This window comes from Haliaeetus albicilla, chromosome 26 (genome assembly GCF_947461875.1).
Source record: "Haliaeetus albicilla chromosome 26, bHalAlb1.1, whole genome shotgun sequence".
In the NCBI taxonomy this organism is placed as follows: domain Eukaryota; kingdom Metazoa; phylum Chordata; class Aves; order Accipitriformes; family Accipitridae; genus Haliaeetus; species Haliaeetus albicilla.
Window position 1 is genome coordinate 18,202,661 of NC_091508.1, and position 15,716 is coordinate 18,218,376.

At 40.8% G+C, this 15,716-nt stretch overlaps 1 protein-coding gene across 5 annotated transcripts in view; it reads right to left on the bottom strand.

Moving 5' to 3' along the window:
- TSC1 (TSC complex subunit 1) overlaps nucleotides 1-12,974 on the bottom strand; it is a 28,890-nt gene extending 15,916 nt beyond the window's left edge. For 3 of the 5 annotated variants that reach the window (XM_069770813.1, XM_069770812.1, XM_069770810.1), the window contains exons 1-6: nucleotides 12,661-12,760; nucleotides 5,468-5,530; nucleotides 4,202-4,377; nucleotides 3,234-3,337; nucleotides 2,432-2,584; nucleotides 508-652 (exon numbers count right to left, since the gene is read on the bottom strand). In XM_069770813.1, the coding sequence (XP_069626914.1) occupies nucleotides 508-652; nucleotides 2,432-2,584; nucleotides 3,234-3,337; nucleotides 4,202-4,307 (508 nt within the window). In that variant the 5' untranslated portion in view covers nucleotides 4,308-4,377; nucleotides 5,468-5,530; nucleotides 12,661-12,760. Of the gene's footprint in view, nucleotides 1-507; nucleotides 653-2,431; nucleotides 2,585-3,233; nucleotides 3,338-4,201; nucleotides 4,378-5,467; nucleotides 5,531-12,660; nucleotides 12,761-12,856 lie in introns of those variants that run through there. The other 2 variants (XM_069770811.1, XM_009922003.2) reach the window with 2 other exon arrangements.
- Between the last annotated feature and the right edge of the window lie 2,742 nt (nucleotides 12,975-15,716).

Below are 15,716 nucleotides of genomic sequence, written 5' to 3' on the forward strand. Positions count from 1 at the left end.
ATCAGACACCTTACAACAAATTCAGCAAAACCAATTCATCAGAACCAATGCTATAACTGAGAAAACTAGTTTTACCAACACTTTCATGACTATTGACAGTTGCACATTAAAAGAAACATGTTGCTTCTTGCTCCTCCCCATCCATACCTGGAAATCTCAAATTCCCAAATATCTGCCTCAAATGTTAGCATTTTCCCTTCTCTATCCATTAAGATCAATCTCTGCTTTTCACTGTCATCAGGGTAGCATTTTGGTCCAGTGAAAAACTTCATCAGTAGCAGCACCACATGGAAGAATCTGAGAGACTTCTAAATTTTGAGCAAAGCAGCACTCCCCGATGCTAACTATCAAAGAGCAGAATAGCTTGCTGGCTTAATACATAATTTTTCTGCATTTAAATAATCTCAAGCCATTAAGGGTCTCACAAAAGAATGTGCTCACCAACTGCGTAAGAGTCACAAGGATACTACTAAACCATAACTGCATGCAACAAAGTTGAAATCTCACCTGGATTCTGCAAGCACCAGGCTGAGAGACGCCCAAAGATACCAAAGAAATCATGAAGGTACTGTTTGCCAGACTGAGGAATCATTGGCAACATGGTTATTAGCACTAGGACACCTGTGGTGAGTACTACTACATCTGTGTCAGTCTGCAAGAAGGGAAAAAACCTGCATTAGTCAGTTAAAAGTGTTGAACTTAATTTTTTCCAAGGATGAAGTGAACACTGAATCATCATCATGGAAAAAGTTCTCTACTTTGAAACAGTCCCTGTGAAACTTACTGTAACTTAATGAACCAAGATTATTGTCTCTTTCATCCAGAACAACTCTAAGAAAAAAGATTTCTGATTCTTGCTCCTATTCTGCTGCTGCTTTTCTCTTTAAGGACTTGACTTAGTTAAAAAGGAAACACCACCACAGTTCCACAACTGAGTAGAAAGAAAAATTACTAGTATGTGAAGCATCTTATGTACCACCTTCCTTCTTTCCCAGAGCTAAAAACCACAGCATTCAGAGCCTAAGAAACTGCAAATCTGATCAGGGTATTCAAGGATGTTGGCCAATTACCAACACAAGGGTCAAAAGCTTTTCTGTCAAACCTGGTTGATGACTCCGGCTGCTAAATATTTCATAAAGCAGCAATTCAAACAATAACTAGAACTCCATGGCTTACACCAAGAGAAAGGGATGTGCCAGTAAAAATCTTTAGCTAGATGAAACAGTAATAGAGAATCAGATTTTAGGACAGGATACAGAAAACATTCAAACTCTTTCCCAGTGGAGTCCCTACTTGCTTCCCCAGCTTAATGCATTTTCCTTGGTAGTAGCTCTGCTTTGTCAGGATAGGGGTGTAAACAGCACAGGTAAGCCTGTGGCCAGATGCCACTGAGGTGGTCTTGGTATCTCCCAAGAGCCACTTGGGCTGATTGGACATATTCAATGTTACAGATTTTTCTTCCTCTGTGTAATCTACGGCCTCTACTCTCCCTCAGTCAGACATAACCTTTCACAGTCCATCCCTATCCCTCTGTACACATTCCTAGCAGTTCCACATCTCTGTTCTACTCCCACCAGCTTTGACACATTTCACTCCTCTCACAATCAGGTAAGACTCACACTGAAAAGGACAACAGAACTCATCAGGCACATCAGGAGTTCCAGTAACAGCACTTGTAGCTTCTTCTTTGGCAGTTACAAATTCATTGTGTTTTTGTTTTAAAGAGCACTGGCACTTGACTACATCATGCATTTTAATGTGACTTAAATGACTAATACAAATTCTTCACTATCATATTAAATGGTATTACTGACAATGTATTCTAGGTCTCAAAACACTTTCCATTCTTTGTTCATTGTTACAATACTGTACAATATTATAACTGATAAATCTGCGGATGGGAAAAAAAAAAACCCAAAGCATGGGGAAACAGCTACCTTCTTGTAACCCAGCATGTCTGTAGCTGAGAAGGGAAAGTCTGCTAACTGCAAGGTAATTTCACCACAGAATAGTCTATTGCATGGCCCATCTACACTGCAAGGAGAGTATATTACCTTACATGCACAAATTTCAGAATGCACTAATGGCAAGTTATCGACTTCTCATTACGTTCACATCCAAGATATCCATCAACTTCACCAATGGCCCTCTGTCTTTAACTTACTTTTAGAAAAGTTTTAGTAAACTTTCCTAACTCAAAGTTATATAGCAGCAGTGGCTTTTAGAAACAAGATTGTCAGTAATAACAGGATCAGCACACAGTATTTAGTTGATATAATTCCACTGTGGCTCAGCATTTTAAACAACATTTTATCTCTTCTCGCAGCTTAACTAAATGACATCAGAACAGTAGACAAATGCCACGCATTACAAGTATGTATGTTTACATCAGGTGTAGAAGTGTTTTATGGACAACACTGACAGTTCTTACCTTGAGACATTTAAGTAATGAAAGTAGGAGAGGTGCTTGAGAAAGTTTATGTTTCCAAGATGGTTGTCGTCTTATCACGTGTCCCAGCAGAGAGAGAGTGGGTAAACGAGTAGCAGCTTTGCCCATATATTCATTAATTTTGTCCAGTAGATGCTGACAGAGGATTTTACAGAGTGGTAGAAAAAGGAAAGGTATTTATATTAAATGGTATATATTCTTTTTCACCAATCTCTATTCAGCAGTTTGCCATTGCCAACTAAGGAAACTAAGGGCATTTTACAAATATACAGGATCCAAGAGCAAATAAAACCCAGCAATAAATTTAAGTCTGCTGGTAACAAAATGCAAACTATTCAGTCCAGAAGCAGTCACTGCACTTCAAAACATTTATCATAAATAAATAATAAAAAAATTCTGGTCAGCAGAAGTAAAACAACTTGTAGTGCCATTCTCTCAATCTATTTAAAAATCCTTACTTGCTCTCAAAATACCCAATTTGTTTTAGGTTAACACATCCAGCACTGAACAAGCAGCAGTAGCATTGCAGAGGCACAACATAGTCCTCAGAAGACTTCCATTTATAGAAGTTCTTTGCTTAATTGGGTCAGTTTAAGCAACCCAAGAAACAGAGAACTTTGAAGTTTTATTTTAAAACTTAACTACTCTTACTACAGAGATACTACATCTCTACAACAAGGTAATTCTGTAACAGAATGGAAAATAGAGTCCTAACAGATGCTATTTAAAGGCTGCTTCAATATCTGGCTAAAATCTGCCATACTCAATAATGGGATTTTTTTACCTTGTCATGAGGCTCTTGCAGTGTGGACAGTATATGCAGTGCCTGCTGAGAATTGGTTTCCAAGTAATAGTCCACCAGGTTGTTCACAAGCATAGGTCCACGGTCTATCAGTTTGTTTATGGCAAGAAAAAAAACATACATTCTCAATAGACTAAAAATGAAGCATTTGCTACAGGGACATTGCACAACTTTTTAACACTTATTACACCATTTATAACATCAACCAGTACTTAGGGTTTGCCAGACCTTTAGGAAAATGAGACCTCTCAACTACATTTTCTAGTTCCCGAGCATTTAAGCAATAGCATTCGGCTCAGGGAAAGTAACTAGTTTTTTTAATAACTAACAATTACTGTCTAACCTTAAAAACCTAGAGGCAGCTGAACTGCAACAGTATTTTACCCAGCACAGGTAAAGAGTTCAGGAATAACTTTACATTCTCCACCTTCAGCAGATAAAGGAGAGCAAGTTCAGGGACAAGGACACTGACAGTGCTCTCATGCTCTGAAAAGGGTCTATCAACAAAACAGATGCCTTAATAGCAGCAATATTTTTTTCAAGAAAGTCTGGGTCTGTTGTTTTGTTTGGGATTGGGTTTTTTGTTGTTTATTGTTCAAATTAACAAAATCCCACTGGTTCCCACAATGTGGATGACACCTAATTCTCTCTAGATACACTTGACAAAGAAAGTTTCATCAGCTCACAACTTGAGGTTATGCCCCAGGAAAAGCTAGTAATTTTATAATAGCATTTTAACAATTATATAACAGACCTTCCAAGAGGCATGCCATTAAGCAAAATGGACTGAAGAGAAGCCTCAATCCTTAAGGCAATTTCAAACCCAAGTATCAAGAGTTTCTTTCAAGTTGCATTTGCAAAGACTGTTTGATAAAAAAAGAACCCCATTATTCTACCTTTACTGGTATAAAAGTAAAACTGTTCCTCGAATTACATAAGAGGATACATACCACAAATGAGATTATCTTTGAATGCAGCTGTTATATCTTCCAGGACACCCAGAATTGGAGAATCCAGCATTGAGAGGAGCTCACCAACATTTCCTTGCTGTGCCATGATGCACGTACTAACATGAATGTGGAGGTTAAAACTTCAGGAAGTTCCTCATTGGTGCCTCTCTACCAGACTAGGAGAGAAGAGAGCAAAGATGAATGAACTGTCCTTTTTCCCTTTCCATCTTAAATCTCTCATCACCTCCCTATTTCTTTTCTGCAGTATTGCCCATTTAACACTAAAAGGACTCCTAGAGTTTACACACCTGCAATAAAAGCTGTAAGAGAAAAGTTTCCAAAGAAGCCAATGAGTCACAAGCAGGGTTTTCTTCATCTTTTTAAAAAAAGACATTAATCTGTTTTGCGTAAGACCTCAGCTAGCATATATAGACTGTCAGAGCATTCTATTACCATATTTTTTTAGTTTGCTCTCCAGGTCAGTCAGCTAAGACTAAAGTTTCGAATATAATGCAAATAGCTCCCTGAAATCACTCCATTCTTGCTTTCTTACAGCAATTCCTCCTCAACCAACCTTTCAAGTCCTTTGCATAGTGGTCTACGGACTGGAGAAAATATGCATCGCAAGATCCTTCTCCACTCCCGTGGCTAGATTAAATTCACTGCCCTTGGCTTCGCATTATTGCATACTAATAGATTTGTGCTTTAATACTTGCAATGTGGCCAAGTTGCAGCTGTTAGGAAACTCAGTTAGGGTTACTACAGCTGCTGTTCCTTGGCCACCCTGTGCATACCAAATCACAATCTTAGCAGCACAACACACCTTCTTTTCACGTGTATAATTTGTGAACAATATATTAAAAACCCTGCAGTGCAAAAACTGTATAGATTATTAAATGCAACAGTGTGCAGATAACATGACTGGTCAGCTTCACAGTACTAAGCAGGAGTAAACCTAAGCCATTTCAGGCTTTTAAGATGGCTTCCTCCCATGTACCAGCAATGGAGGGATTCAGGTATCACATCTATCTATCTGTCACAAAATGAATCAAGTTTTTCTTCATCCATAAGAATCCTATGCTGAACCTTTCCCAGTGGCAGAAAGAATCTGGCTTCACATCACATCTAATTTTATTAGCGAGGGCTTCTTCTTTCCTCCTACTTCCAGCTAGCATACATTTTTCACTTCCTCCATGGAAGACAAGACTGACACATAACAAGTTTACACACAAGAATTTTTTTTTACTGCAATTGTGTATACAGCACCTGTTCTGTGGACGAGCTGAGCTTCTGTCTGCAATGCTGTCAGCCACACACCTTTCATGATCACTAATAAAGAAAAAGCATGAAGAGATTAACAAAAGCACAATTTATTTCTTCCTTATCAAACCTTTTATAGTCAGAACAGCATTAAGTTCTTTATTAAGAATAGCAGAGCTATGTACCTCCTGCATGAAGAAAGTCAGCCCTTAGTCTGAAAAACACCAAAAGGTGTTGCATAGTTGCCCTTTCCAGAATTTTCCAAGGGTTAAGCTGTGCAATTGCCTCAAACTAGATGGCTTTCACATGACTGTAGTTTTGTACTGTGAACCTTCAAAAAGCTGCTGAAGAGTTTTATTTATGATAAGTAAAGTCTTACACACAAAGAAGTCTTCTCTCCTCCTACTAAATTTTGAACCTAGAATAATTACCGTAACTGTTTAAGCCTTTAGATTCTAGTCAAAACGTTGTTAGACATTAGCCAAGGACCATATATCAGTGCTCTATTTTAAATGATAATGCTGTAATTACTTATATACATATTACTTTCTTGAAAACTTATGTTTAACAATGTTACTGGACAGCAGGAGTTAACCTGTCTACCAGTAAACTTTGTCATTTGCAACATATCACTGTAGTTGCAGAACTGCCCAAGGTCACTTTTATTAGGGCCACAAGACATCAGCTTACTTCATCTGGCACTGATTGCAAATTCAAAGGTGATAATATGGCACCACACTCACAACAGGCATTTCATTAGGAACAAACTTTAAGTGTTCCAGTAATCACCATTCCAGAACACACAAAAAACCCCCACCCTCAGTTTTCAATGATCATAGCTGCATAGCTGAAGAGTCCAAATAAAATTTCAGTTCATCTACAAGCAGCTAGCAGAGTCCGCTCACTGAAGTGTTTCAGATTTAAATATTATTTCTTTTCAAGTCCCATGCTGGCAAGACCTTAAAAACTGCAAACTTAAAACTGGCTGGTAGTGTAAGCAAGATTTGCAACTAAAGATAATAAAATAGAAACTTGGGTAGGAGAGAAGAGTCACTTTTTACTCAAAAACAGAATGGATCACTGTTTTCCAAAAAGATTAGAGGAGGGATTTGTTGTGGTTTGGGGTTCTGGTTTTGTCTACATTGTGCAGACTTCCAAGCTTCAACTTCTTCCTCAAAGAGCTTGCTGTTTAGAAGGCAAGCAATGTTCAAAGAGTGACACCATCCTTTCAAAAAGTTTAAAGCCATTCATCCATGCAACCTAAGGAGTCAACCTTCCACTTTGTTACTCATTTTCAGGAGTCAACTGCTTTTTTCAGTTTCTCATAACCACTGTGATATTTAATTTACTAAATTACAGTTATACTGAGATATCCAGAATGCACGCAGAACTATATATGGTGAAATAGTTTACTACAAGTAATCTATTCCTTTATTTCTGAGAACACTGTCTTTGAGACCATAAAGGGCTTGCTAACATAGGTGCCTCAATTTCTATCAGGATACAGTCTCAGCTATGGTTAAGCAATATATATTCACCAGCTTCGTAAGCAACAAGAATTAGTTGTTTAAAGTCTTGTTAACAAAAGAGATGCATGACCACACCCCCAAACCAGCTGCAAGCAAAACCTGTTTGGAGAATTAAGGCAGCATAAACACTAGTCTCTGTTTTTTTACCCCATAAAGACCTTGTCAACTCTCTTTTCTTTGATTCCCACCCCCCCACCAGAGTGAAAAGAATGCTTTTATTTCTTATTTTCCTCTAGTATTACTATTATACTTGGACCAGATCTTCATCACACCAGTGAAAACCTCAACAGCAGTTTCAATAATTCTGGTATTGCCAAAAGAAAAACTATAGCATGGTGAAATCAAGAAACATGCCTTTGCAGACACTCTAGATGGGTTCTGGAAGTCAGGTTCAACAATACACTTGCAGACAGATGGGAAAAACACCAGTTTCAATGTTCAGGAGGTAAGAGGATTTCAAACTTTATGCTATTGGCCTGATGGCATGCACAAACACTACGATCAGATAAAAGCAAGGTTGATAATGCAAGCTTAGTTGCTGATAACTATACACATAGGTAACTAATAATTTCCCCAGCTCCCTAAACTAAAACAGATGGCTCAAGTGACCTTGTGCCAATAAATCCAGCATAGTTTAAATAAACTTGTCAGTCAGTCGATTGTGCACTGAAGTACTTACATAAAGTGGAGCAATCTCCACTCCAAAAGCCTGTATTCAAAATATTAATAAAAGTATTTCAAACCACATCTAAAAATGGGACAATGTTACACATAGGTACTTCACTAGGTGGAAAGTTCATCTGCTGAAGATACATAAACACCAGTATAATATTGTCACCCTACTATACACAAACAGCCACATTTTTAAAAAAAGCAAATCACAGCTTTCTCAATGCAGGATCTCTTGTGAAGTCATTTGTGAGGAACAGATTTGAAATCCTAAGTTAAGACTGAGATCCTCTAATCATATTGGGTCCGTGATGCCCAACACAAATAACAAACCAGGAAATTCCAGCAATAGTCTTAAATCGCGTCACACTTTAAGCAAACACAGCTGAATAACTAGTTTACAGGCAACAGGCTCTTAGCTTCAATCAGAAAACACTGCATGCTGGTAGATGGAGTACAGTTCCCAGGGCCCATGGTGTCAGCGTGATTTACGACCAGTCCCACAGTAATTTGTGATGCGATTTTCAAATCTTGCAGATAAGGAACTCGGGACAGGCCAGGTCCAGGAACTTCCATTACCTTGCAAAACAGCAAGATCATCCATTGAATGCCAAAGCATTTTGTATCTGGGATTGATACATCATCTGTGGTGAACAGGATTTCCCTTAAACCTTTACAGTATCACATCATGACCACGTCTTTCTTCTCAAATACACAGTATAGAAGATGAGACTGTTTAATGCTTCCATTCCTAGCTACTGCAATCATTCCCCTACTAGAAGAACTTCCACATCCCTGCAGCCATACTTGGAACTGACAGGATTAAAATAAAGTCAGTACTTTTCCATATGGTTTGAGCCACTGATTCTTCACTAACTTTTAAAATCAGTTTTATATAAAAGATCCAAGGCACTAGATAGTAAAGAGTAAAAAAAAAATCTGTTTAAATACCTTTTAAAATGCAACATTTTAATCTCACTGGAAGATATAACACCAATAGCAAACTTCTTATATTCAAGAGCTTTCATAAAGACAAATTTTAGTAAAAAGTATTCATTTTAAGTACCAATACAACTTTGGAGCCAGCTTACAGGAGAAAAAGGAGAAGCCAACAAGCCAAGAACCAGTTTGTTTTAAAAATTTTTTTCAGTAGCTAATTTAACCACAACACAATACAGTTAAGCTACAAACTCAGGACAAAGGAAAAGACTGTAAAAATATTCATTGGAAAAGGCTAAATAAAAAAAAGATATAGCAGATTATTTCAAAAGATTATGACTTCTGTAAGTATTTCTGTCAAGGGAAGATGTTCTTCTGTTCAGTGTATTTTTATCTCAAGCCAAATGAAAAAGCAGCTGGTAGTGCCAGTTATGCTTCTCTGAGGGGTGGGGAGAAGGGGGACACACTCAACATAAATGCACACTCCTCCCAGAATGTCCTTAGCATTTGCTGTAACAACGCAGAAATTCAGACACCAGAAGCACTTATTAGGGGGGGATCAACATCAGCATTTCATCCCTCTTCATTAATCATAAGTTAAATTTGGGGCACACCAGTAAATAGTTATTCTCTGCCCACCCCCCCTCAAGAGAAAAGGGGGATCAACATGATAAGACCACTGCTGACAGCAATGAAGTGAAGCCAGACCTCAGTACTTACACTTTTCCATCTGATTTCTACTGCAGATAAAGTAAGGTCCTCAGATACTGCTTTGGCAGAGGCCATGAATGAGGACAGAAGTATTTTACAGCAATCATTGTTTTCAAAGAAAAATTCAGGCTGGCAACAAAGCAGCTCTTCTCACTCAAATCTTTGAAGTGTTTGCCATGAAAGAATAAGCCCCACTCACTCCTATCCAATATACAAAAATCCAAGCCTGTTTTATACTTCCTAACAATTCTCAATTTTGTATTTTCTTCACAGGTAAACTAAACACTGTCATTATACAAGTGACATAAGCAATGAATGAAAAGTGACAGTAGGGAGAAAAACCACTAGTGGCAATAGTAAGCAGCTGATCATTTATTCCCTTTTTCACCACCCAGAAATAATAACCCTAAACACTTTAAACCTCAGTTCAAACTGAATTGGCAGTACAATTAATTTATTTATTCATTTTTAAAGAGTGAAGGTGTCTGGCTACTTCTAGTAGTCCATATTTTTCTGGTTATTTTAAGGTCTGATATGAGACCCCATTCCTAAACTCAATAATTATTTATAGTTATAACTCGATATTATATACATTCTCCTGTACTTTGTTACAGGTGCTTAACTGATGCAGGAACAGGAAGATCACAAAACCCCAAGAACCTCAAACAAAGAGAGAGAATAATATTCAGCAATTTTTAAGATTCTTTTGAAACTATGCTGTGCTAATACACTGTGCTAATTGCTACGCATCAAATTTCTGTCAGACGGAAAATTGTTTAAAAGCAATAGATGTCGAAAAAAAGCCCAAACATGGTAGAGCTGACACTTAACCCTTTCGCAGAAGCCATGCTAACAAGCCAGTTACTATCCTGAAAGGGAATAATTTCAATTCCTTATACACAACTGCATATATTAATAGAAAATAAATAAGACCAAGCACTGTTTTTCTATGTCAATTCAATTAACAGTACACAAGGAAAATAAGCTCAACTAAGGAACCTTTTTAGAACCATGAACACGTAAACAGAGAGCTCTAGACTTTGCAGTATCACAAGGAGCAAAACTCCTAAATCTCTGCAGCAGGTTTTTTTTTTGCCACCAAAAGAAACCTTTAAGCATATTCAAAGAGTTAGGCTGCAATTCAGTAAATCTTGAAACCACTGCAAACTACCTAGTGTACTCAGCTGAGGCATTTTAACTACTCTAGGAATTAAAGTAGGTATTACACAGAACAATACCAAATGATGTGTAACTTTTTTAATTAAACCAAAAAATAATAATACCCAGGAAAGTGATAGCAGTTCACCACTGCAAGAAGTTTGCTCTGTATCTTAACGTGCTACCCAAAGAAATGCTTATGCTAAAAAGGAAGTATTATTACTTGTCCTCATTATGTTTATTAAACTACATGAAAATATAGCAGCTACATAGCAGACCAAGATCCCAAGCTGTAATATTCTTTCAAAAAATATACACTAGTCTGCAACATGCCAGAAAATCTAGTACCCTTCCCCTGCCTCCACCATTAAAAAGTGCTCTGATTATTTGATTTGCTTATTACAGAAGGTATCTTCTCCAAAGATATATATGTATGTATGCTTGTGCATGCACATGCACAGGCATGTATGTAATAAGCTATTCAGTTCTTAGAGACTGACTTTGGTAATGACATCACCAGCTCATATAAGGTGTTTGGCAGCTTCAAGAATTTCAGAGATCGGTACAAGTCAACATCCCAGCAGTCTGAATAGGGCCAGCATTCATTTTAAGCTACAAATACTTACTAAACTCATATGTTTGTTTAAACATCAAAACATCTGCAGTTAGACAGTGTATCTCACTCGTGAACCCTTAATAATGCTACTTTTTATTAGTCACCATAAAAGTAAATTCTCAAGTAACAGAGTTAAGGAGCCAGGATTAAACACAGCCAAAGATAAAATCATTTTAATTAAAGCTTATCTCATGACACATTAGATAGTCTGACTATATTTTCACCTGAGTAAGTCTGTGCAACTCCCCATAAAGGCAATTTAGTCCTGGGTTGACTAGGCTGTTAAAAAACTAAAAAAAAACCTAAAACAAACGAACTAACAAAAACAAACCAAAAGAGGGTTTTACTGAATAAAAGATTTTAAGCTGATGACTTTAAGCTTAAACGTGGCATAGCTGTTTCTGATAAGCAGTGTACCTGATTGCTGCTTAGCAAAGTCAACTGCAGACAGAAGTATGTATTCCCAATGCTTGCACCAATTATTAAAACTTCCTGAATTTTCAAAGATTCAGTTTCTAGTTGTCCATACATGTAAACTGAAGAGGAATTTTTCCACCTAATGGCATCACTTCAGTAGCATGTCGATTATGACGGATTTCTAACAACTTGCCACCAAAGTTAATGTCAGGAAACTTCAGGATCAGACCAAAGAATGAAAACCTTCTGTATTAGCATCCACTGGAAGGTTCTCTGGAAACAGCAGTTCTGGAAACAGTTCTGCACACAAAACCTGATCCCGGTTTCTGTGTCATTCCTATGGGTTTTGAATCATATACTCCTTTAAGGCATGTTCTTTCTTTCACTCATTGCCTTGTAAAAGACTCATTACAAAAAACAACACAACAAACAATAAGAAGAGAAGCACTGACTAAACTGATAAAACAATGATAGACGGTGCATCCATAGCAAACAAAGGGTGAAAACTTCAGAACTGCAGTCTTCCAAGTTCTTTGTGATAACAGGAAGCAAAATGTTTTCTTGTAGAAGTAAACAACATCCTGACTCCACTTACCTACCCACGAGCAAGGAAATAAGAAATGTCTTCCTCACCAAGGGGACAGACTTTTAACAACTGCTTTAACGCCTAACCCCGGACGAGGGAACCTCCTCAGCAAGTAACTGAGGCAGGACAAGTCTGGAAATCGCTACTCAGCGTTTGAAATGGAGGTGCTGAACCTTTTTCGATAAACCACACAAAATTCAAGGGGCGCGCTGGCTGGTGGGGGGGGGAGGGAGAGGCGGGGGGGGGGTGTAGGGGGGACATCGCCCCCCAGGCCAACCCCCCCCCCCCCCCGGGCAGCCCCGCCACCGCAGGGGTGGGTAGCGACCAAGAGCAAGTTGGTGGGGGAAGGAAGGAAAGGGGACGGAGGGGGGGAACACCGCCCCCCCCCCGCCAGGCTTTACCCTCGCCTTCCCCATCCCCCCAGCCCCTTCTCTTTCTCCCGCCGCCTCCTCCCCGAGCCCTTTCTCCCTGCCTCCCCCCTCGACTCTTTTCTCTGCCTCCTTCTCTCCGTCCGCCCCGTCTGCCTCCGCTCTCGCCCCGCTGGGGGAGGAAGGAGGAGGCCCAGCGCACTCACCTCTCCTTCTCCTCCCCTCAGCTGTTTACCACTCAGGGCTCCTCTAACCCACAGGGCGCCGCCATCTTGGCCCTGCCTCCCCCTCCCCCTCCCATTCACAGGCCGCTTCTCCCCTCGAATCCCTCCGCCACACAAAACTAGTCCCACCTCCCCTCCTCACTTCCCCCCCTCGCCCGACGCCGCGCCGGTCCCTCACCGCCCCGCTCCTCTCTTCCCCCTCAAGGGCCTTTCTCCCCTTGAGAGGCGAAGTCGGGGTAAGGTGACGGCCGCCGCGCCCACCCGTTCTCCCGCGGCGGAGGTATCTTCGGCGCGGGAGCGATGCGGCTGTGAGAAGGTCGCGTGATTCTGGGGGCGGTGCCGCGAGGAGCCCCCGGCGGCGGGTACGTCACGCGGGGCGGGGCGGGGCGGGAGCGGGCGGCGGCCGGTAAACAAGGCCCGGCCTGAGGCGACGGTGGCGGCCGGCCCGGGGGGCGGCGGCCCGGCTTTGGGGCTTGGCCTGCCCGGCGGCTAAGGGTCCTCCGTGTTCCCTGTTTGCCACTCCGCCCGCGGCTCCTCGGGGGTGTGGGTCGGGACCCCGGGTGGCCGCGGGCCTCGGCTGAGCTCGGGACAGGCCGGTTGAGGCTGCCGTGCGGGGGCAGCCGGGAACCTGGTGCCGGATTCCGGCCTGAAAAGGTTTTTTAAGTGCCCGAATGTGCCGAAAGGGAATAAAAAGGTCTCAAAAGTGCTTCTCGTGTGTGTGGAGTGACATTAACGGGACAGCGGTCTGGTCCGTACTGCAGAAGTCCTGGAAGGAAACTCCAGGGCAGGCACCCAAAACTGGATTGCTTTCTGCTTGATGAATATGCAAAGCTCATTTTTTTCTTCCCATTTTGGACCCCATAACACTTCATGCAAACCGTGGACAAGGATTATTTTCTTTTTTTGCTGAAATGCAGCAACTATATGACATAAAACATTTCATCCTTCCTTCTAGATAAGGTTTATTTTTCCTTGTGGAGACTCTAGAGTTCAGGAAAGAAGAATGGAAATTACCTCAGGGCAGGTTCTCCAGCCTTCAGTTTTGTATGCCACACCAAGAGGTTTTCAACTCAACGTTTCAATCCCCAGACCGGTGGGGTCTCATTCTCTAAGAGGGGGCAGTTCAGTGGGGATGCACCGAGCGAGGGTCCTTGGCAAGTTGCTGATCTAACTCTTCAATCAACGTGAATTGTCCTCAGATGCTAGTAGGAATCAGAGACGCTAAGTTTGCAAGGTAGAAACTAGGTGTAAAAAAATAAAAACAGATTAGAACCCCATCTGAGAAGTATCGGTTGATTTTTAACTTCTGAGGCATTAGTTGTGGTGTTTGACAGCTCTCATCCCTGCAGGGCTGTGATAGTTACTTCACGCTGCACCTGCAATAGGTCATCCTGCTTCTGGAGGAGATAGAGTTGCTTGGAGCCAGCATGTTTTTAATCTAGTCCTGCCTTGTGCCTGGCAATTAATATTTATTACAGTCTGGACTGAGTGATGGTATTTTTTCCTGCTGTGCAGAAGACATGTTTATTTAATCTGCCACAGAAAAGAGTGGAAATTAGGATGAGCTTCAGAAAAGAGCTGGAAGCAATTAGTCGTGTTATTTTACTGTGTAATTGCCGTAACATTCAAGCTGGCAAAGAAAACATGGATGCTACAGGAGGGGTTTGCTGCTAGATTTGAAAGGGAAGACAACTGCATTAGAATGGACATTATGTGCTATAATTAACCTGTTTATTATTACTGAGTTATACATTTAATTATTTACTTAGGATGCACTGGAGCATACGCTGTAGTAAGAACTCATGGCAATGCACAAAACAAAACTGTCCTCGGGCGCAAGCAGAACTTGCTGTGCATCCACCATAGCCCGTGTGGGTCAGGGCCAGCAAAAGCCTATGTGAGCCCAGATAAGCCCGTTGCAGCTCTCTGTTCTCTGCTGGCCCTGAAACAAGAACAGAGAACAGGGAAAATTATATCAACAGGAAGAACATAAAATAAGAATGACCACACGGGGTCAGCTCAAAGGTCCTTCTAGCCCCAAATGCATCTCCGGCACTCTGTTTTTTTTAATTCAGCTTCTATAAATCGCCTTTTGATGGCGATTTCAATGGAGAGGAGAGGTCACAAGTTTAACAGGAGCCATAAACAGAAATCCAGGGAAGAGTAAGAACACAAGCCAAGGCGATAGCTGACTGCGCTCCCATCCTGCAAGTATTTGCTCCATAGGAACTCTTGAAGTAAAATAAAGGGTGAAGGGGCAGGCAAGAACTGAACCAGACACAGCAGTCTCCCCATCTCTCTTCAGGCATTCTAGTGTAGCGATAATAGTCATAAAAGAGAGTATCTGTGCCCATTATCTCAGGGATCGGTTTGTATGCAATTATATCTGGGCTTTGCGAGATGATGGCTACTTGGGGAAGCAGAACAGCTGATACAGATGTTTTATTTGCAGCTGCTTTACACATAGGTTACTGACTCTGGGAGATGTAGTCATCCTCCTTCTCCAAAGAACTGTACCCAGTACTCTTTGGAGCACCTCTGAAATCAGCTAGCCGTTGAGGTTTTACTGAAGATGCTATTAGATTTTTTTTGCACAACTAGTTTTCTGTAGGTTTTTTTGTGTGGCTGACTTGCTTTTACTGTCTCTAGTTTAAGAGCCACATTCTGCAGCCATTTGCACTTTATGTCAACGGGAAGTCTGTGCTCAGGGGTGCTGGCAGAAGCCCGCTCCAATGTTTCATAAAATAACATCTCAGTCCTTTCAGCAGCTTGTCATTTTCCTGTTTTGTTTAATTCCTGTAACTGTCTTCATATGAAACCCTGAAGCTGCAATGTACATTTTGGTTTTCTGTTACAATGCTTGTTTTTGTAGTGGGAAATGTAATCCTTCAAATGCCTGTGTTTAAGAGGATGCAAAGCAGCTTCCTAGCACAATGCCTTGGGAACGTTTCTTTCATGCAAAACCCAGCTAGATAAATAAGGAGGGGAGGAGGGAGAGGGAAAAGGGATTGTTTGCTTCTATAAACAACAAGAATTAA